This window comes from Urocampus carinirostris, chromosome 15 (assembly GCF_059441175.1).
Source record: "Urocampus carinirostris isolate Australia breed hairy pipefish chromosome 15, RoL_Ucar_1.0, whole genome shotgun sequence".
Lineage (NCBI taxonomy): Eukaryota > Metazoa > Chordata > Actinopteri > Syngnathiformes > Syngnathidae > Urocampus > Urocampus carinirostris.
In genome coordinates, this window is record NC_142363.1 from 29044774 (window position 1) to 29068636 (window position 23863).

The following is a 23863-nucleotide window of genomic DNA, read 5'->3' on the forward strand; positions in this document are numbered from 1 at the left end:
TTTGAACACATCCGAAGGAAAGGTGATGATCAAGTGGAGAAAAATGGACGCCGGGGCGACCATTGCCCTTCCCGTGCACTTCCACTGACACGTGCAGTGAACAGTCGGCAACAATATGGCCTACATTTGCTAAAAACTTTGGCTCTTGTCGCAAAATGACAAAATATGGGCCAGTGAGAAAATGGATGCAGGCGTTCATGCTCAATTTCAGGAGTGTATGGTTATTGGAATGAGACGATAAATAAGACTGGAAAGTTAGGGACAAGGAGTTTTGAATTGTTCTTGGACGCCATGATTTTTGTGCTTTTTTTGACTATAACTGTCAAATGAGTTTGTACTGACGAGATTTTTGAGGATTAAATGGGAGAATTATATCTTCTCATCAAGTGCTCCATCATGTCATTAGCAGTTCAACCTGGCAACCTAAGGATTTATCCGATTACTCTCCCTACCCCATAAATTTTACCCTTTACTTGAGTAAAATGCATTTACAAAGAGAGTAATGAAGTCATAATCCTCTGCAAAGAATAGAGTAGGGTGGAAAAGTGAAGTGCACAAGACACTTTGACGTTCTTAGCTTCCCTGGGCATTACCCACCAGGTGGTTTAATATTATATATTCTCTTTATTGTCATTAACATAAAATTCCAATGAAATATTCTTTGTGTTAGCGATCGTAGAGAGAATGAATCAATTCTAGATTTTTATGTTGTGGAAATAGAGAGCGTAGAAGCGCTGGTTGCAGTAAAGAGGAAGAATAAACAAGAGTGAAGCGCAGTACTAGTCTGGCTGCATACGTTTTTTGTTTTTTTTCAGGTCAGACGCTACAATTTATAATCAATAACCTGCTTTTATGTTACTGTTTTGTAGTTAGTAAAATTAAAAGTAAAAAAAGGAAAATATTTTTATCTGTGATCAACAGAGCACTAAACCAAGGGCTGCATTAAGCTATGGGCTGGACTAATGAAAGTAGTCAAATTAAAAGTAAAAAAAGAAAATATTTTGAAACAGAAAGAACAATACAATGAGAAAAAAAAAATGTTATTTAGTTTTTGGGGGAGTTTAGATACACTATCTTTTTTTGCAGCAATCTATTCGAGTGTTTCTCAATTTGTGGGTCGGTAGCCAAAAGTGGGTCGCAGGCCTTGTCCAAAAATGTCTGAGAAAACAAAAACAACTAATAACAACTATTTCACACTGCAGAAAAATACTGGTAAACATTTTTTAGACATAATGAGTATCATGATACCCAGATACCATAACAAGTCTACTGCCTCGGCCGAGTCATACCTAAGACTTATAACATTGGTAAAATGGCGGCGCCCTCGGTTGGCTGCGGCTGCATCGGCTCGCTACAACGGGTCAGGTGTATCGACATTTCGTTCTGTGTACATTGTTACAAAGAATGACAATACAAAGGAAATTATTATTATTATTATTATGGTTGATGTGAAGCAGAATCCTTGATATCCGAAACTACTCCAAGTAGCCTCCCCTCCATCAGTTTTATCATGCTCCGCTTGCAGCATTGGTCAAACGGAGATAATGGATCACAGCCACACAGGTGCTGTTCATTTTAGGCAGAAAGAACACTTTAAAAAAGACGTGCGATGCATGACACAAATTTGCTCTTTCAGCTCCAGCTCTAGGATATATGCGATCAGGGATAATGGATCACGGCCACATGAGCGCAGTTCACTTTTTGGTGGACTGCAGAAAAGCCGCCAGGCTCAACAAATATCTTGCATTTTTTTTTATTTCATGCTTTTACATCAAAATACAACTAATTGAACATGTTTTTGGTTTTGCTGGTATTTTTTTTTTTTTTTTTTTAGAAAAATTTGAATATATTTAAATTTTAAACTGCCTTTCATTAAATACATTCAAGCGGTATACATGTTTTCTTTTTTTGGGTTGCAGCTTGTTGACAGGGTGGGATAGAGGGTCCTCAAGTCAGACCAGTTGAGAAAAACCTCGTTGTTAACAGGAAAAAGATTGCCGTGAAGAAGAGGAAGAATAAACAAGCGTGAAGTGCAGTACTAGTCTAGCTGCATACTTCATTATTTTGCAAGTTACAATAAAGTTGACAATGACAAGTTAAACACCATAGTTATTGTTATAACCAGTCCTGATGTTATGGTTGTGTTTCTTTTTATCCGAGTAAATCAACTGAGCAAAAAAACAAGGGCCAAATTACAAGGAAAAGAAGACAATTTTCATGGTTGCTATGGTGCCCAATTGGCCGCGCCCTTGTGTGTGTGTGTGTGTCACAGTTACCAATGTCGCCCAATTGGCCCCACCCATGTGGCGCCAGCTGCAGCTTGTTGACAGATTGGCTCCCTACAGTATTTAAACTCTGTCCTGTAAGCCCCCTTTTGTCAGTCCGTCTGCGAATCTGTTTTTACACGGTAAGCCCTTTTCAGCCTGTCCTGTTTTTTTGCTCCTGTTAGTCTCCTGTTTTGAACTCGACCACGTCTGCTCTCCCGTCCCGAATGAAGACCTATTTTGATCTCGACCACGTCTGAATAACGATCCGTTACTCTCCTTTCCTAGCTTTTGACTTGTTTCCGATCTCGATCACGTTTTTGCTCTTCTTTCCCGGCTACTGACCCGTTTTTTCCGTTCCCGACACCGCTCGCCACGGAAGTCCCACTTCCGCGTCTGAGCAACCTACAACCCGCAACCTGAGATCTCTGGACCGTGTGTGCGCTCCTTTCCCTTCTTCCCAATAAAACTGTGAGAAACGTTACGCGGGTGGGTTCTGTCTCCGTCCTGACAACACTATACAAAAATTAATGAACTTTTGTGATTTTCTGTGAAACTATTACATTATAAACAGTTTAACGAAACTCTGTTGAATGAAAATTCATCCGCAACAGAAGCTTTTGCTCCTGGTATTATTTAATAACACGCCGAGCGTTAAAAATAGTCGACCGCACTACGTTGGCCGGACGTTCATGACTAGAACTTGGCCGTGTGCGCCCGTGACCGACCACGAGAGGTGATCTCATCGCGTTTCATCCAAATAGAAATAACCTACAACAAACAAACAGCCTAAGATCGTGCAAAAGAAATTGGAAATAAAAATAACCACGGCACGACTGCACTTTGGTAACCTTCAGACGAACATTTGGGCAAACACAAACGAGTATGCTTGTGCACCGGATAACTTTCAAAGACTCATACCTGTCAACCTGTACGTTTTTGCCGTACAAAGTATATTTATTATGCATTTTAAGACGTGTACGACGTACAAGAAAATCTGTACGGAAAAATGCAAATTTGTCAATGATGGGTACCATCCGGTATACACCGACTATCACCAAACGGCAAATCAATCAAGTCCAACAAGTTCGCCGCGGTAGCCTCTATCTCGGTATCGTTTTTTTTCGTTGCGAACGAAGCGAGCTGTTTGATGCTACTGCGCGCATGCGTCTGCAGCCTCGGATTTCATGAGGTAGTTATGTAGGTAAAGGAAGTCCGTCTCTTTTTAGAGAACCGTCTTTTTCGGCTCAACTCATGAAAGAGAGCCGGCTCTCAAACGGCTCACTTTCTTTGAGGCTTTACGAATCATAATTGTTGTATAAGGAAGTTAAGAAAAAAGGAAGTATAAAAGGAGAAAATGAAAAAAGATAGGGGTAGGGTTTGTGGTTATCCCTTTAATCAGTATATTACCAACAATAATTCATGCAGAAAATTCTTAATAAGAAAATTCTACTTAATTATATTTGCATGTATTTTTTCCTTCTACAGTGAACCTCCAAGCGACTTCATTTTTGACCTTTTTTATAATAAACCTCATTTATGTCGAGCAACTCAGTATCTCACAACAAAATGTTAATTAACAATATATATGATATAACGAAACACATGTTTCGTTAGTAGCTCGGCAGTAGGGCGGCAGTAGCTTAGGTAGAGCGCTCGTCTTGGGATGAAGGGATCCCAGTTCGAATCCCGGCTCGTCCGTGTTACATGTCGAAGTGTCCTTGGGTAAGACACTGAACCTCTAATAGGCTCAGGGCTGCAAGACATTGTAAAGCGCTTTGGGAAGTCATTGACTTGAAAAGCGCTATATAAATGCAGATCATTTCATTTCATGCACAATATAACACGTTAAACAACATAAATAAACACGTTTGAAAAAAAAAATATGGTGTAAGATTTTTTTGTATTTTGTAAGGGAAAATACAACATTTTGTAAGGGCGTGGAGCCCTGGAGCGCGACAGGTATGAAGCCTTTCCATGTGTTTTAATATTAGCCAATGAAGGAGAGAAAAAAACTGTTCCTTTTCAGGAGCTGCTCCTTCTCTTTAACCTCAAACAACCCTGTAATTATGTTTTGGGGGGTGCTGATGAAAAACTGTGCCAACGTCTTGGTCAAGACCTAACAAGGTAGCCTCCCCCAGGCAAAACACGGTTCTCTGCATTGCCAGACTGGCTAAAAACCGCAACGGGAGTCAAAAGAAACTGAGATGTTTATATAAACACATTGGCGGTTTTGCTTATTTAAAAAATAAACGTTCCCATTTCGGTTAAAACTGTTCGTGAATATCAATTTACGGTTATATTGAGTTGTACAGAAGCTGGGTCTGATATTTTAATTGAATCTTCGCATTTTTTGTCAAAAGTTAACTCCCGGATTGAAGTACAGTTGTATGAAAATATGCCCGGCATGGTGGATGAGTGGTTAGCGCGGAGCCCCACTGCGCAGAGGTGCGGGGTTCAACACCAGCTATGTTTACAGACAGAGAATGAAATAAAAATCTTTTGGTGGTTCCGATTCATTAAATTTGTCACAAACCAGGAACAGAGACGGGACCCAATTGCGTTCGTTTTACTCAGCTTTATTTAGAATGAGGAAAGTGCTTGCACCCACGATCCGGGGATCGTCGGTCACGGGTAGCAGTGATCGAAGGCAATGTCGAGACCGGGAAAAAACAGGTCGATGAAACGTAAAACGGGTTCAGAGAAGAGGTCGGCACCGCGAATCGGACGGAAAACAGAGCAGGATAAAGTCAGGAGTGAAAAGAGCTGGCCTTGCGTATAGCTAAGGTTCGCAGAAAGTCTGACATTGGTAACCTGGGGTTTTAAAAAGTAGCAGGGAGCCAATCAGCGCCCAGGGCTGTTGGCGCCAAAGGAACGGGCACAGGTGCCTCGCATCAGTAATCATGACAACCTGACATGATAACACAAGACTGGATAGAAAAGGAGGAAAAAAACAGGTCGATTGCCAGGACAGAGGAGCAAAAACGTAAACAGGTTCAGAAAAAAGGTCAGCAACGGGAATCAGACGGAGAACAGGGCAGGATAAAGACAGGAGTCACAAAAGTTTGCCTAGCGTGTCGCGTAGGTTCACATACGGTCCGACAAATGATGACAGGAAGACGGGGGTTTGAAAAAGAGGAAGCAGCCAATCAGCGTCCGCGGCTGTTGGCGCCAACGGGGCAGACTCAGTTGCCCCGCATCAGTAATCATGACAAAATTAATTAAATAAAAAAATTGTTAACATATCAATAAAATCAAACATAATTTATTCAGTTGAAATACAACTCAGTACTTTTAAAAATATGTCTATTATTAAAATACTTGAAGTTTTTGTGTTACATTTTGCGGACGGACCCAAACACAGGGAAGCCGGACCAGAGGCTGGGGTGCTCAAAAGAGGATGATATTTTTTGACAAAATGAACAAAGTAGGGCGGCACGGCAGATAATGTGATTAGCAGGTAGCTGAGGTTCAGGGTTCAAGTCCAGCCACCGCAGCCTCCCCGTGTGGAGTTTGCATGTTCTCCCCGTGCCTGCTTGGTTTTCCTTTGGGCACTCCGGTTTCCTCCCAAATTCCCCCAAAATGCAGGTTAATTGGCCAGTCCAAAATGTTTTTAGTGTGAATGAGCGACTGAGTTGTTGAGAAACATGGCAAGAATTTAAAGCATTTACTTGCACTTGACCTCAAATTCAAGCAATTATTGAAAACAAAAATTGTAGCATTTTAAGGAGTTCAAGCTCCCGTACAAACCCTAAATAGAGAATGCAAAAAAAGTGGTGGTGACTGATGAATCTAAAATCGAGTTAAGAGCTCTGTTGAAATAATGTTTTCCTAATTAAATAAATCAGACATGGGCAGCACGGCGGCACAGTGGTTAGATAGATAGATAGAGAGAGAGAGAGAGAGAGAGAGAGAGAGAGAGAGAGAGAGAGAGAGAGAGAGAGAGAGAGAGAGAGAGATACTTTATTCATCCCTGTAGGAAAATTCACACTTCCAGCAGTATCCTTGTGTTGAAAAATAAAATAATAAAATAAAGATATAGAATACAAAAATACCCAATATAACGTTTTGCTTTAGGGTATTTAAATAGTGCTACGGAAATCACACACTGTAATAAAAATAGGGTAATATGCAAATGTGTGGGGGGGGGGGGTAAATGTAGGCTTTTACTCCCCCGGGTGGAGTTAAAGAGCCTCATGGCATGAGGAAGAAATGATCTCCTCAGTCTGTCCGTGGAACAAGACTGTCACAGCAGAGCATTTGCGGCACAGTTCTAAAGTCATGAGATCAAACTTTCCTGTGTGGAGTTTGCACGTTCTCCCCGTGGTTGCGTGGGTTTCCTCCGGGCACTCGGGTTTCTTCCCACATTCTAAAATCATGCATGTCAGGTTAATTGGTCGGTCTAAATTATCCCTAGGTGTGATTGGGGGAGTGGGTTGTCTGTCACTGTGTGCCCCTGCCCATAGCTGGGATGGGCTCTAGCACCCCCGCGACCCTATTGAGGATAATGGACGGATTGATGAATCAGACATGCTAACAAATGACCCCACGACTAAGTCGCTCGATTTTAGTAATTTTTGTGCCTTAAATGGAAATAAAATTATAAGTGCTGACTCCTCCGTTTTTGGTGCTAAGACCTTTTACTGTTTTCTGCCCCTCCCCAAAATATATAAAAAAGCACATGCTGGGAGAGAAGACAGTAAACAACAAAACCGAGCATTTCTGATTTTACGACCTCCGTAAGGCTGTTACAACCCCAGACATTCTGAGAACGATTTCCTTCCCTTTATTCCTTACCCTGCCAAAATCGATCTTTGACCTCCACGGCGTTTCAAGTCTTTCGCTCTATTCTTGAACTAGGTTGGCCATGAATGAGTTGATCGTGTGCCACAGATATTAAAAACATATATAAAATACGTGCGGTTATGTCTGAGCTAACGCAGAGCAGATGACGGAGGGGCAGAGAAAGAATTTTAATTTCTCAACATTTTATGAATCATGCAAGATAAAAAGGGAAGGAGAAAAAGTGGGTCATTCGAAGTAACACTTCCAGCTGGGTTGCAATAACACATTTTTTGGGGTACTATTCATCTAAGGTTCATTCATAACACAGGACTTAAACAAGGACTGGATTGTCTCATTTGAAACTCCAGATTTCTTCATGCTGGCCACAGGATAGAGAATTTATTTTTACAAAGGTCGGGTGCATTTCGCTGAATCAGCACGTTGACTCTTGCATTGCCACTGAAATATTGGTTTACTATTTTTTTGTTGTGTTCACCTTCATTTCACCCTTGCAGTATTCCCTTGATTTGTACCATAACCATCCGTGTTACCGTATTTTTCACACTATAAGGCGCACATAAAATCAGATTTTTTTTTTTAAAAAGCTGACTGTGCGCCTTATAATCCGGTGCGCCTTATATATGGATCAATATTGAATTGCAAGGTCTCGCAACTAAGAGAAGCAGCCACCGACTCCCTTTTTCGCGTAGAAGAAGAAGTGCGCTGTGCATACTGGGAAATATTAAACAACGATTCTCTTGTATTTGTGCGTTTGTATAAAGACCCTGAAATGGCTCCTATTAAGAGACACGCTTACAACGTACAACGTTAAACTCAAGGCGATCAGTCACGCAGTAGAACACGGAAATAGAGTAGCAGCAAGAGAGTTTAACATTAATGAATCGATGGTGCGGAAGAGGAGGAAGCATGAGGATGAGCTGTTTACGTTTTACATTTTACAGTTATTATGTTATTGCGTTTAATGTACCATAACAGTATCAGACGTTTTTTTGCGTCTTGACTAAATGGAGGAAAAGTAAAATGTTATGCCTTGCTGTTGTTCAAAGAGGTTAAAGATGTGTCACGAAAATGCTTTACCTCAGAGAAAATAATAAAACAGCTGTTTATTCATTTTGGGAGTGAATGGAGTTGTGGAAAGCTTGTTTGTTATCTATTAATAAAGTTTGATTGACCTATCTGACTGTTTTGTTGACATTCCCTTTAGCGCGGCACCATCTAACGGTTGCATAACGTAACTACATCCTCTACTGTAGCCAAGTCAAGTTAAGTCACATTTATTCATATAGCCCTAAATCACAAAAATGTCTCGAAGGACTGCACAGGATTACTATTACAAAATTGCACAATTACCTGAGCTTAAACCAGCATGCACTTACAGCGCCTTATAATGCGGTGCGCCTTATGTATGGAAAAAGTTTTAAAATATATCATTCATTGAAGGTGCGCCTTATAACACGGTGCGCCTTATAGTGCGGAAAATACGGTAATTAATTTTCCTGAAGTAAGAAGCTACAGGGTTGGTTAGGGTTACTTTAACTTGATTACTTTCAATTACTTTTGGATTACTCCCATACCAAATATGCTAATAAAAGACAAAAGAAACTAAATATGAATACAATGATGACTCACAACACGTGGTAAGCTTTCTCTCCTGGCTTTGATCTCTTTCATCTCCGGCAAAACAAACATAAAATGCGACAGAAACAAAATGAAAATAAATCCAAACAGCTTGCCAACATCATTTTTGCCGTTCCATGTATTCCGTTACTCCCCAAGCCTGCACAAAATTTAGTCATTTTATTCATATTTACTTTCTTTTGTCTTTTATTCGCATATTTGGTATGGGAGTAATCCAAAAGTAATTGAAAGTAATCCAGTTAAAGTAACCCTACCCAACCCTGGAAGTGTAACACGTGTGCATGAGTTCTCCTTCAATTTTTTACTGTGCAAAGCACTGTGGGACTTGTAGTATAGGAGACAATCTACACAAACCTACTCACTAATAAAACCTCAAGTGCAATGATTTATTTATTTCCATTTTATTTTCTGACCCCATGGCAAAAAGTCACAGTTGTATCCATCTATATACAGTGAAGAAAATAAGTATTTAAACATCCTGGTATTTTGCTATTTCTCCCACTTAGAAAACATGGAGGGGTCTGAAATTTTCATCGTAGGTGCATGTCCACTGTGAGAGAGATAAACTAAAAAGAAAAATCCAGAAATCACAATGCACGATTTTTTTAACAATTTATTTGTGCGATACAGCTGCAAATACTGTGAGTATTTGAACACCTGAGAAAATGAATGTGAATATTTGGTACAGAAGCCTTTCTTTGCTTTTACAGAGGCCAAACGTTTCCGGTAGTTTTTCACCAGGTTTGCACACACTGCAGGAGGGATCTTGGCCCACTCCGCAGCACAGATCTTCTCTAGATCAGTCAGGTTTCGGGGCTGTCGCTTAAAACATGGAGTTTGAGCTTCCTCCGAAGACTTTCCATTGGGTTCAGGTATGGAGACTGGCTGGGCCATGCTAAAACCTTGATATGCTTCTTACGGAGCCACTCCTTGGTTTTCCTTGCTGTGTTCTTCGGGTCATTGTCGTGTTGGAAGTCCCAGCCACGACCCATCTTCAATGCTCTGACTGAGGGAAGGAGGTTGTTCCTTAAAATCTCACAATATAGGGCCCAAGTTATCCTCTCTTTAATGCAGTGCATGCATCCTGTCCCATGGGTGGAAAAACACCCCCAAAGCATGATGCTACCACCCCCATGCTTCACAGAAGGGATGGTGTTCTTTGGATTGTACTCCTCAATCTTCTTCCTCCAATCACGCTTAGTGGAAATCTGACCAAAAGGTCCTATTTTGGTCTCATCTGACCACAAAACTTTCTCCCATGACTCCTCTGTATCGTCCAAATGGTCATATGCAAACCTAAGACGGGCCTTGACTTGTGCTGGTTTAAGCAGGGGAACTTTTCATGCCATGCATGATTTCAAATCATGACGCCTTAGTATATTACCTACAGTAGTCTAGGAAACGGTGGTCCCAGCTCTTCTCAGGTCATTGACCAACTCCTGCCGTGTAGTTTCGAGCTGATTACTCACCTTTCTTAGGATCATTGAGATCCCACGAGGTGATATCTTGCATGGGGCTCCACCCCGATTGAGATTGACCGTCAATGATTGTTCCAACAGTGGACCTTTTTTCACCAAGTTGCTTAGCATTTGCTCCGGAACCCTTTTCAGTCTTGTGGGGGTGTAAAATACTGTCTCTGGTGTCTTTGGACAGCTCTTTGGTCTTCACCATGTTAGAAGTTAAAGTCAGGTGCCTGGGATTCAGGATGATACGTGGAGTGCTGGTGGACTTCTAATCGGCGGACTAATAGGTCTTTCAAGGTTAGAATTCTAGATGATACATAGGTTTTTAAATAGTTATTTGCAGCTGTATCACACAAATACATTGTTAGAAAATCATGCATTTTGATTTCTGGATTTTTCTTTTTAGTTTATCTCTCTCACAGTGGACATGCTCCTACGATGAAAATTTCAGACCCCGTCCATGATTTTGAAGTAGGGGAAATAGCAAAAAACCAGGGTGTTCAAATACTTTTCTATTTTCTTCACTGTATAGTTCAAGTCCATAATTCTAGCAAGCCATGTAGGAGCACAACTTGTAAACAATGAAGCACACGATGGAGCGAACGAGCAAACGAGCACAGTTTTTGGTGAGTTAAATGAATTAAATCATCATTTTTTTTTCTCTTGCTTGCCCCCCGATTGGTTTGCTCACATACTGAATGTATAAGGGGTTATTCGAGTGTCACACGTCTTGTAAATGATTTATTTAATTGCTCATATCCGCGCCCAGGAAACAGAAGGCAGGTCTCTGATTTGTGACGCCGTTAGATCCGCAAAGTATGTATTCATCCGTAGAAACTATTAATAGAAAAAAATCCGCAATGCCCCGAGGAAGCAAAAGTCTAAATGATAGCGGGGGAATACCGTATGATTAAGCGCAGATAACTTGGCAAAGCCCACTGAATAGCAAACTTCGGCTTCAACAGTTTATTTATCATTTATACGTCAAATGATTTTGCACTGCCGCCGATACATTTCAGAGATAGAGACGGAGATTCCAACACTATTTCTGCACGATCTGTCATATTATGCTGGCTCATTGAACTACACTTTCAAATTATTTGGCTTTATACAAAGTAAACCTTTCTTTATTTGTCTTTTTTGATCCTCTTTCCTGACCTACCATGTGGTGAAAACACAGAGTAAATCCTAGCATGACCCTTAGCTCACATTTGGAACCGGGGCCAACCTTAAGATCCGCATGTGGACAATTGGCATGCAAATAGAGAATCTGACGCCGTTTGATGTGAGAGTGATCTAAAGATCTGACGGAATCCAAAACAAAAGCAGCAATTTTGTAAAAGGCTTACGGTTACTGCAAGTATGTATACTGTACAAGTGTTGGGTCATGATTTATCGGGAGTGAAAGATGGGATCAATGTTCCCTGTAATTTTCCAGGGGTTTGAGCGTTCACACAAAGTCGGTGAGCAACGCTTGAAACAACAGTGAGCAACCATAATCCCAAGTGTGGCAAGATAATTCATTATCAAACATGTCCAAAACTTGACATCAAGTTACATTTTGCTGAGTTTCCGGCAATGCAAAATGATTTTTCTCTTTTGAATGAATTGACTACTATTGCAAAGGTTGTACGGCCTACAAACGCCAATTGTTCTTACAATTCTTTTACAAGATATCCATTTCTTTTTTTTTTCCTGATATATTTTGTCGCATAATATTAACATTTTTGGGGGCTTATTGAGTCGGTTGTTGGATACAGAACTGTACTTAATCACATTTTTTTAGTGGAAGTACAATGTTGGCAACATGATTCACTTGATATAATTGAAAATTATTTGAATGCAACACAAACTTTTTCTTCTTTTTTCTGTGTTTTTTTTCTTTTTTTTTTTTAATTCCTTTAAAAAATGTCTCATTGTGTTTATTTTTTCCGAGCTGTTACTTTTTTTCTTTTTGTTCTCTATTTACTTTTTTCCTACGTTTCTTTCTTTTTTTTCTAGCTTTTTTCTAAATGTTTCCTTCTTTTGGTTCTTTTTTTCTCAGCTTTTCACTACTTTTTCATTTTGGTATATTTTTCTTTTTTGTTCCATTCCCCCCTTCCTTCAAGTCATTTTGTGCATAATTTTACATAATATTTGGTCATGTTGGGATTAAAAAAGCAAAAACAACGCGAAGAGCCGTTTAGGACCCGGAAGAGCCGGTTCCTTTTAGTGAGCCGAGCCGAAGAAGCCGGTTCTCGACAAACTCTACTAACTTTACTCAACTTCGTTCTACTTCGACTCGACTTCAAAATACCGCATTTAGGACACAACGTCAGGGGAAGCCGTGTATTTTTACCTTCATGCACTGTAACTTTGACTTAAGCCGCTTCTTAATTAGTAATTTCGAGCCCTCATTTTTGTGCGCCGGCTAGATTTTCTTGTGCGCTGAGATTGTGCGAGCAGTGCGCAATTGCGCACGCGCGCAGCTTAGAGGGAACACTGGATGGGATTATACCCTAGTCTTAAAACAATTCCTATAATGAAACATGCTAAGCAATGTCCAAGTCAGTGTCCTGATTTCAACCTAGAAGAACATGCTTTTCGCTTACTGGATAGAAAATCGAGGTAGATGTAGTAAAGGTTTGCCAAAACATCTCCAGAGAGGAAACTTGGATTTGGTCTTTCCAATGTGCTCTTGACATTAGGCAGTCGTAAAAACAGGGATCACATTCGAAATAACTTTTTATTTCCTAAAAAAAATTGGGGTCTTGGAACTGCAGGTACGCTGTATAAACTAGCTGGAAAATGTTGTGAATTGTCACGACCAGAACAGAAGTAGAACCCAGATGCGTAACGTTTCGCACAAGTTTATTGAAATATAAAGGAAAGCCAGCGCCAGCGATCCGGTGCTCGCTGGACGCGGGAAGCAAGCCGCTCACGGGATCGGAGCGTGTTCCGAATGCGGAAATAGATCTTCCAGAGCGGGAGATCGTAGCGTAGTAGACGGAAAAACAGGTCGTTAGCCGGGACAGGAGATCAGAACGTGGTCGGTGTCAAAAAACGGGTCGTAGCAGGAGACAAACGGGGAAATCAGGAAAGGACGAGTGGAAAACGGGTGACAAAACGGGACCGACGGGAGTCAGAGTCAAAAATGCTTGCCGTGTGAAAACAGAGGTTTGCTCACGGACTGACAACAGGCGAGTGAAAGGACTGGCTTAAGTAGGACGGGGAACCAATCAGGTAACCAGCAGCAGCTGGCGCCAAACGAGCAGGCACAAGTGAGTGTAATGAGTAATCATGACAGTGAATAACACGTTTGTAATTAGAATTATCAGAAGACCAGTTTTTGTAATTGTTTAGATAATTTTTCTCATCAAGAGTAAATTTTCAAAGAATTCTCTACCATTTTCAGTGTAGAATCAAAATGGTACATTTTACTGATCAAAGGTTTTTTTTTTTTAATCCGACATAATTTCCGATTTTTTATCTTTTTACTGTATTTGTTTTAAAAATCAAATGTGAAAAAACAAAGTTATTTTAAACAACCAGCCTTGTTTTTCGTCCATTTGGTAGATAGAAGAATCTGACACAATTTTGGTACTGTATTCATTAGAGATAGTTCCCAAGACTTGCAGTGATGCTAAAGTGAGAAGCAAAAATTTGATAACCATTAGAATAAAGCTGGTGATTATTAAGAACTAGCTTTAGGTATTTGGGTTGTGATGTGGCTGCAGTTGGTGGAATGGAGAGTGAGGTATGCACAGAGTCAATCAAGGAATCAAGGTTTTGGGTGCTCTGAGGAGAGTGATGAGTAACAAGAGTATGAGTATGGATGTTAAGAGGGGACTGTATGAGAGTGTGATTGTGCCGACTGTGTTGTATGGTGCAGAGACTTGGACCCTGAAAGCAGATCTGAGAAGGAAGTTAATTGTTTTTGAGATGAAGTCTTTGAGGAGTATGTTAGGAGTGACAAGATTGGATAGATTGAGAAATGAAATTGTGAGAGACAGAACTGGAGTAGTAGTGGAACTGAGAAAGCGTGTGGATGAGAGAGTACTCGTTGGGTTTGGACACATGGAGAGGATGGATGCGGAGCAAATGTTGAAGAGGAACTACAGAGAAGAAGTCAATGGAAGGAGACCAAGAGGAAGGCCGCGATTGACGTGGATGGATGGTGTTATGAGTGCACTGCAGGAAAGAGGTCTAAACATAATGGAAGCTAGATCTCTTGTTGGTGGTAGGAATGAGTGGTGAGGTTAGTGGGATGTTTGGACGCGTTCTAAGGGATGGGCAGGGCACCCGCATGATGCAGCAGGGGTAAACCAGTGAAAGCTGTGTTGTGTTACCCGGACCCGAGTGACATGGCCACTTTCTTGTGTCCCGTTTCATTTAGAGTAGGGGTGTCTAACAGGCGGCCCGCGGGCCAGATCAGGCCCGCTAAGGGATTGAATCCGGCCCGCAAGACAACGCTGAGGGAAGTGCAAGATAAAAACAAGGTTGAAATATGTCCACTTGATGTTGCCAAAAGCTAGGTACCTCTCACAAACACTGTACTCATATTTGTTTCTCTCTTTCTCACTCTTTTTCCCTCTCTCTCTCTTCTTCCCATTTTCTATCTCTCTCTTTTGTTCTCTGTGTCTTTCTTTTTCTCTCTTTGTTCCTCTTTGTCTCTTTCTCTCTTTTTTCCTTCATTTGCTCTCTTAATTTTTTCCTTTTCTCTCTCTTCTCTGGCTTTCCCTCGCTTTTGCTTTCCCATTAACTATTTCTCCCCTTCTCTCTTTCTATCCTTCTCTTTTATCTCCTTCACTCTCTCTGTTTCTCTTTGGATGTCTTTATTTCTCTCTCTTCCCCCGTCTCTCACTATTTCTCTTTTTATCTCTTTTGCTTCTCACACTCGTGCTATTTTCTCTCTCTCTCTTTCTCCCTTTCTTTGTCCCACCCTCTTGTTTTTACTCTCCTTTTCTTTCTCTTATTTTTTCCTTTCTCTCTTTTTTCTCTCTAATCTAGTAGTCCGGCCCCAGAGAGAATGTTTGTTCTATTGTGTGGCCCCCGGGTTAAAATGAGTTTGACACACCTGATCTAGAGGGACGAAAGTATGACCAACTTGGGTGCCGAGGTGCTTAAATTGTTCAGGTGTTTGAGCATTTTGGGTGGCCATGTTGGGCAGCACGGCGGCACAGTGGTTAGCGCTTGTGCGGCACAGTTCTGAGGTCATGGGTTCAAATCCAGCTACCAACCTTCCTGTGCGGAGTTTGCAGGTTCTCCCCGTGTTTGCGTGGGTTTCCTCCGGGCACTCCGGTTTCCTCCCACATTCCAAAAAACATGCATGTCAGGTGAATTGGCCGTTCCAAATTGTCCCTAAGTGTGACTGAGCGAGCGAATTGTCTGTCCCTGTGTGCCCTGCGACTGGCTGGCAACCAGTTCAGGGTGTCCCCTGCCCACTGCCCGGAGATGGCTGGGATGGGCTCCAGCAACCCCGCGACCCTACTGAGGATAAGCGGTGCAGATAATGGATGGATGGATGGGTGGCCAAGTTCAAATCTTTTGGTCTTTTGGTCACCCCTCTTGAGAGAGAGTAGATAAATAGTTTATCCAAAAAAACGAGAAGAAAGCAAATGCACAGTTACTAGTAGCTGATCGGGAGGTCTCTATCCCCTACCATGTCGTTTTCTGGGGGTCGACTGTACTGAACTTTTGCATCATCGCCGGTACTTGGCTGCTGCTGAGTCTCACAGCAACTCCACAGGGAGTCGTTCCTTTGTATAAAATTGCTAATTATGACGCAATCACGAAGAGTCTAACACTAATTTCTCTAGGAAAACTGCGCAAGAAGCTCAACGTGCGTAATTCAAATGGAAATAATGACAAAAACGTGGACACGTTGCCATTTTTCCTAATACCTCCATAGCGCTTAGACTCCCCAAAGGTTAATTGCGAAGGATTTTACAGGACGAAGCCCTGCTGTTTTGGACTTAACGACATTGCCTCATATCAGCTCTGAATCATGTCTGCAGGAGTTACAGGGTATTATGCAGTGTTCGTACACTTTTTTCATAGCCAAATTCAAGTACCGTATTTTCCGCACTTTAAGGCGCATCTCAAAGTCTTAATTTTTTTCAAAAGCTGACCATGCGCCTTATAATACAGTGCGCCTTATATATGGATCAATATTAAGTCACAAAGTCTTGCAACTAACTTGCAGCCGCCGACTCGATTTTCCCCCGAACGCCAAGTAGTCCGCGGTGTATGCGGGGATTTATATACCGGCGTTTCATTGGCTAACCAATGTGTCAATCATCATTTGAATCGATCACTATTGGCTAAAGTTATTCGGAGGTAAAGGGGGCGGATCCTTTTTATCATTTACAGGCTGGCATTGGCTTAAACGGCAAAACAAAGCCGCAATTGGCCGAAAAAGATGTGTCAATCATCAGTTGAATCGATCACTATTGGCTAAAGTTATTCGGAGGTAAAGAGGGCGGATCTTTTTTATCATTTACAGGCTGGCATAGGCTAAAGGGGCAAAACAAAGCCTGCAATTGGCCTAAAAAGATGAATGTGAATAGCATGTTGGGTTGACGGCATAGAGAAAACAGTATTTTACTTTTCTGTACTGTATTTGTAAATATTTTACTCTCCTGCATTTACTACACTCACGGATATAAGAGGACCATGGTTGCACATTATTATTGAACACAACGACTTCGGTGAGCTACTCCGGCTATATATTTTCCCAGTATCTTGTTTCAGAGTGATCTCGATGTTTCTGTGATGGGTCTTTTTTTAAATTAAACTCAATTCCAAGTGTTTATTGTCATATGCACAGTTAAGTTGCGAGCGAAAAAAAATAGAAACTAAGGAATGGTTGGCATTTCTTGAATCCCAAGACTTTAACCTTCCGAATGATATTCGGAACGATGCATTTGAGTGACATCGTACGGACAACGCATCCGCACGTGTCTACGACACGTATTTGCTTCTTTGCAAGCTTTCGGAATGTTAAGAGGGTAATAAGTTTGACTGAACTATCTGACCAAAAACTATTTTTTTGGGGGGTGCGCCCTATAACCCGGTGCGCCCTATAGTGCGGAAAATACGGTACTTTTCAAGCACCATTAAAAGAAGAAATCCGGTGTGAATCATTTCTTTTGCAGATACACAAATATACATTGGCTGCATCTCTGATCGGTTTACTTTTTTTTTAATAGGCTGAAAGTTTAGGGGACGGGCCCGGACTGCCCGGTCTTGTTATATTTGCAGTGGTCTGATACTCCTTCCATTTCAATATTATTGCTAGCACAGTGCTCCTTGAGATGCTTAAAGCTTGGGAAATCTTTTTGTATCCAAATTTGGCTTTATACTTCTCCACAACAGTATTTCGGACCTGCCTGGTGTGTTCCTCGTTCTTCGCTTTAAACAGACCTGTGAGACTATCACAGTGCATGTGCATTTATACAGAGACTTGATTACACACAGGTGGATTCCATTTATCATCGTGAGTCATTTAGATCAACATTGAATCATTCAGAGATACTCACTGAACTTCTGGACAGTTTGCTGCACTGAAAGTAAAGGGGCTGAATCATTTTGCACACCCACTTTTTCATTTTTTATTTGTTAAAAAAGTATATCCAATAAAGTGTGCTCCACTTCATGATTGTGTCCCACGTATTGTTGATGCTTCACAAAAAAATTACAGTTTTATATCTTCTATATCTAACCCGTAGGGGGCGATTACACTTTATAAGACAAACTAGCCATAGCTAACCATGCCAGCTGCTGTTAATGTCAGAGACCAGAAACGGGGACAGGACCCACTTGCGTTTGTTTCTCTCAGTTTTATTGAGAAGGAGGAAAAGCCTTGCACCCACAATCTGGTGATCGTCAGTCAGGGGTAGCAGATCGCTCCGAACGCGGAAGTGGAACTTCCGTGGCGAGCGAAGGCAGTGTCGAGAGCGGGAAAAAAGAGGATCAATGGCCGGGACGGGGGAGCAAAATCGTAATCAAGTTCAGAAAAGGTGTCTGAATCACACAGGAATCAGGACAGGAAAAAGTTAGGGTCGAAAAGGCTTGCCTAGCGGGAGCAGAGGTTCGCAGACGGACTGACCACGGGTGACAGGAAGACAGGGGTTTAAAAAGAGATAAGCAGCCAATCAGCGTCCGAGGCAGTTGGCGCCAAAGGAGCAGACTCAGGTGCCTCGCATCAGTAATCATGACAGTTAATCATGAAGGAAGAAATGCAATTGCGAAGAAAAGCCACCAGGAAGCAGTGTCTGCCTCATTTTTAGGCAGATTTGTTGTGGAAAAACAATTTAAGCATTTACAAGCACTTCACCCAAAATTTGAGCACTTTTCAATCCTTGAAGACTCATCTCATTAGCTACACCGCTTGTCCTCAGTAGGGTCGCGGGGGTGCTGGAGCCCATCCCAGCAATCATCGGGCAGTGGGCAGGGGACACCCTGAACCGGTTGCCAGCCAATCGCAGGGCACACAGGGACAGACAACTCGCTCGCTCATTCACACCTAGGGACAATTTGGACCGGCCAATCCACCTGAAATGGATGTCTTTGGAACGTGGGAGGCAACCGGAGTGCCCGGAGGAAACCCACGCAAGCGCGGGGAGAACATACAAACTCCGCACAGTAGTCCGGTAGCTGGATTTGAACCCACACAGGAGGTTCCCAAGACCTTACAACTGTGCCGCACACGCGCTAACCACTGCGCCGCCGTGCTGCCCTTCCTTGAAAACTCAACATTCAAATTCCATGATTTCAAGCACCCGTGCAAACCCTGAGACCTTTTTCTGTTGGAGACATACCTCGTTTGAAAGCAAAACGGACAGTGATGAAGCTTCTACAGCCGACTGGAAAAGGCAAAGTTTGGCGTCGATGCTACTCAGCCGCTCCACGTCGGACGTCTCCAGGGCGTAACCTTGGCCGGCGGTCACCGGCACAGCCCACATGTCCCCCTGGAAGACACGCATCGTTTGGATAAGTCATAGATGGTTTGGACAGTGCTCCTTTATTTTGAGGCTCAACACAGCAGATCTGTAACATGGTAACCGGGATAATAGTGGATCAGGCCCACACAAACAGAACCGCCAACTGAACACTCTGATGCAAAATCATCTGGCCGGAGAGAGGTGATGTCACTGGCGCTAAGTAATGGGAGTAATGGGAATACAATTGAATTATGCAACTGAATTCTTTGATCTTGAAGTCAAATTTGATCCAGAAGATCCCTGACTTTATTGGAATAGAAAAGTCCTTTTTTTCAACATACAGTGGGACCTCGGTTATCGCGGTTAATGGGGACCAAAACCACCCGCGAAAAGTGAAAATCTGCGAAGTAGGGACGCCCCTTCAAAAATGCTTAAAAAAAAAATAATAATAATTTTATTCTATTATTATTATTTTTTGGACCTGCGAAGCTCTGAACCCGCGAACGTGGAATCACGAAGTAGCGACGCCCCTTCATAAATGCTTAAAAAATATATATATATACCGTATTTTCCGAACTATAAGGCGCACCTAAAAGTCTTAATTTTTTTCAAAAGCTGACCATGCGCCTTATAACACAGTGCGCCTTATATATGACTCAATATTAAATTCCCAAGGTTTCGCAACTTACTCAACGGCCGCCGACTTGATTTTACCCCGAACAAGGAGTAGTCCGCGGTGTATGCTGGCATTTATATACCGGCGTTTCATTGGCTAACCAATGTGTCAATCATCATTTGAATCGATCACGATTGGCTAAAGTTATTCGGAGCCTCGGATTGGCTAGATGCCCAAAACAAACCCTTCAATCGGCCGAGTTTAGCAATGGCGTAGCAAGTCCGCGGTGTATGCTGGGATTTATATAGCGGCGTTTCATTGGCTAACCAATGTCTCAATCATCATTTGAATCGATCACTGTTGGCTTAAGTTATTCGGAGCCTCGGATTGGCTAGATGCCCAAAACAAACCCTTCAATCGGACGAGTTTAGCAATGGCGTAGCAAGCTTGCTACAGTACGCCATAAAGAAACATGTTTCATTAGTCTGTATTTGTAAATATTCTACTCTCCTGGATTTACTTCACTCACAGTTGTAAGAAGACCATGATTGCGTATCATTATTGAACGTGAGAACTTGGGTGAGTTATGCGGCTTTATATTTTCCCGGTATCTTGTTTTAGAACGATCTTGATGTTGCTGTGATGAGTTGAGTGAATTAAACTCAATTCCAAGTGTTTATTGTCATATGCACAGTAAAGTTGTGAGCGAAAATAGAAACATAGAAATGTTTGGCATTTCTTGAATCCCAAGACTTTAACCTTCCGAATGATGGAACGATGCATTTGAGTGACATTGTACGGACACCGCATCCGCACGTGTCTACGACACGTATTTGCTTCTTTGCAAGCTTTGGGAATGTTAAGGGGGTAATCAGTTGGACTGAATCATCTGACTGTTTTGTCGACGTTCCCATTGTAGCGCCTTATAATCAGGTGCGCCTTATCTATGGAAGATATAGGACCAAAAACTATTTTTTGGGGGTGCGCCCTATAACACGGTGCGCCCTATAGTGCGGAAAATACGGTATATATATATTTATATATATATATATATATATATATATGTATATATCTCATCTCATTAGCTACACCGCTTATCCTCAGTAGGGTCGCGGGGGTGCTGGAGCCCATCCCAGCAATCATCGGGCAGTGGGCAGGGGACACCCTAAATTGGTTGCCAGCCAATCGAAGGGCACACAGGGACAGACAACTCGCTCGCTCATTCACACCTAGGGACAATTTAGACCAGCCAATTCACCTGAAATGCATGTTTTTGGAATGTGGGAGCACGGGGAGAACATACAAACTCTGCACAGGAAGTCCGGAGCTGGATTTGAATATATTTATTTATTCATTTATTTATTTAAGCGCTGAGCTTTATATAAACAGAAAGTCAATATCTCAGTGAGCCGCATAAGTCATTTTTTAATTATTTTATTTTATTATTATTATTTTTTAGACCTGCGAACATGGAACCACGAAGTAGCGACGCCCCTTCAAAAATGCTTATTTTCTTTTTTTTTTTTTTAATTACTTTATTTTATTATTATTATTTTTTAGGCCCGCGAAGCTCTGAATCCGCGAACGTCGAAGCGCGAAGTAGCGAGGTCCCACTGTATTGTACATTGCTCACAACAAGATTAGGTGGTGGCACTGCAGGATAAACATATAATAAAAGACTTTGTCAGAACCAGAACAGATACAGGACCCAATCGCGTGACGTTCTCACACAAGTCTTTTATTTTACGGGAAATGGGGAGTCATGCACGTTAGAAAGCCGGTCTGGCGTGGAAGGACAGGTAGCCAGAGACCGGGGAGATCAATAACGAATTAGAATATCGAAAATAAACAGCAGAAACTTGTTGGGAACAAAAACTGGAGAAAATAACAACAGGACAAAAACAGACGGAAACAAAACTGGAACCCGAAATTAAACAAGACAAGAATGAACGGGAACAATACCGTACTGGAAACAGGAAGACAGGACTGAGTCAGAACTCAGAAGTTCGTTTGACGGGCTGACCCCGAAGCAAGAGAGCGCTGAGCTTTATATAAACAGAAAGTCAATCTCTCAATGAGCCGCAACTGGCACCACACGGGCGGGGCCAATTGGGCACCATGGCAATCGTGACACACATGGGCGGGGCCAATTGGGCAACCATGACAGACTTAGAAGAAAAATTAAGATAAAAAGAGAAAATTAGGATAGAATAGGTATATAAATCGTCATGATCTGGCATATATACCAGTGTCCTGCAGAGGGAGCCAACAGACAAACAGACTGGCCTCCATCCCCACACCTGACCAATCAGGAAATCAATATTTAAGGGCCGTGCTGGCAGCAGAGGCTGTGGGGTCATTTCCCTTACATTGTCGTTTCGATTTCCACTTCCATGTGAGTTTTAGTTTTTTGGTTTGAATATTTTTTTCTATCGTTAGTTACTTTGTTCATCCATCAATCCATCCAGTATCTGCACCGGCCAATTAAACGGACATGCATGTTTTTTGAAATGTGCGAGGGAAACCAGGGTGCTCGGAGGAAACCTGCAGGCACGGGGAGAACATGTAAAATCCACACGAGGAGGCTTGATAAAATCAATGAATCGGAGACACCAAAAGTTTTTGATTTCATTTTTTGGTTTTAAACATAGGACACTATGTCAGAACCCACACAGACGGAGGACCCAGATGCGTAACGTTTTCACACAAGCTTAATTTTAAGGGAATGGGACCGTCATGCGCGTGAACACAAACGCCAGGGATGCGGCGATCGCTGGGCGGAAGAAGTGAGACAGAGAAGTCAGAAGCAGAGGAGATCAAGGCCGGACAGAACAGATGAGATCGATACAGGACACACGGGTAGATACCGGACGGGAGAGACGGGATCGATAACGGATACTGGAGCAAGGTACCGGACAAGAGGAGACAGACGGGATCCATACTGGATACTGGAGGCTGGAGCAAGATGCCGGACAGGAAGAGACAGACGGGAACGATACCGGATACTGGAGGCTGGAGCAAGATACCGGACAGGATGAGACAGACGAGGTCGAAACCCGATACTGGAGACTAGTGCAAGATACTGGGACAGGATGAGACAGACGGGTTTGATACCGGATACTGGATACTGGTGCAAGATACCGGACAGGAAGAGACAGAGGGGATCGATACCGGATACTGGAGGCTGGAGCAAGATACCGGGACAGGATGAGACAGACGAGTTTGATACCGGATACTGATGCAAGATACCGGACAGGATGATACAGACGGGGTCGATATCGGATACTGGAGACTGGAGCAAGATACCGGAAAGGATGGGACAGACGGGGTCGATACCGGGTACTGGAGACTGGTGCAAGATACCGGACAGGATGATACAGACGGGGTCGATATCGGATACTGGAGACTGGAGCAAGATACCGGACAGGAGGACACAGACAGGATCAATACCGGATACTGGAGACGGGAGCAAGATACCGGACAGGATGAGACAGACGGGGTCGATACCGGATACTGGAGACTGGTGCAAGATACCGGACGGGATGATACAGACGGGGTCGATATCGGATACTGGAGACTGGAGCAAGATACCGAACAGGATGAGACAGACGGGGTCGATACCGGATACTGGAGGCTGGTGCAAGATACCGGACAGGATGATACAGACGGGGTCGATATCGGATACTGGAGACTGGAGCAAGATACCGGACAGGAGGAGACAGACAGGATCGATACCGGATACTGGAGACGGGAGCAAGATACCGGACAGGATGAGACAGACAGGGTCGATACCGGATACTGGAGACTGGTGCAAGATACCGGATGGGATGATACAGACGGGGTCGATATCGGATACTGTAGACTGGAGCAAGATACCGGACAGGAGGAGACAGACAGGCTCGATACCGGATACTGGAGACGGGAGCAAGATACCGGAGAGGAGGAGAGCGACGGGATCAATACCGGATACTGGAGACGGGAGCAATATACTGGACAGGATGAGACAGACGGGGTCAATACCGGACACTGGAGCAGGTTACCGGACAGGACGAGACAGGTGGGATCGATACCGCACACTGGGGAAACACGAGCAGGACACTGGACAGTCAAAACACAAGTCTTGAAAGTGCAGAGGTTTGTTGACGGACTGAC

The 23863-nt window shown here is 42.7% G+C and overlaps 1 protein-coding gene across 1 annotated transcript in view; it reads right to left on the minus strand.

The window, feature by feature from the left end:
* The window catches only part of fsip1 (fibrous sheath interacting protein 1), a 92000-nt gene that overhangs the window by 41533 nt on the left and 26604 nt on the right, over positions 1 to 23863 (minus strand). Inside the window, exon 7 of the mRNA XM_088354392.1 lies at positions 18973 to 19122. Coding sequence (XP_088210518.1) covers positions 18973 to 19122 — 150 coding nt within the window. The remainder of the gene's footprint in view (positions 1 to 18972; positions 19123 to 23863) is intronic.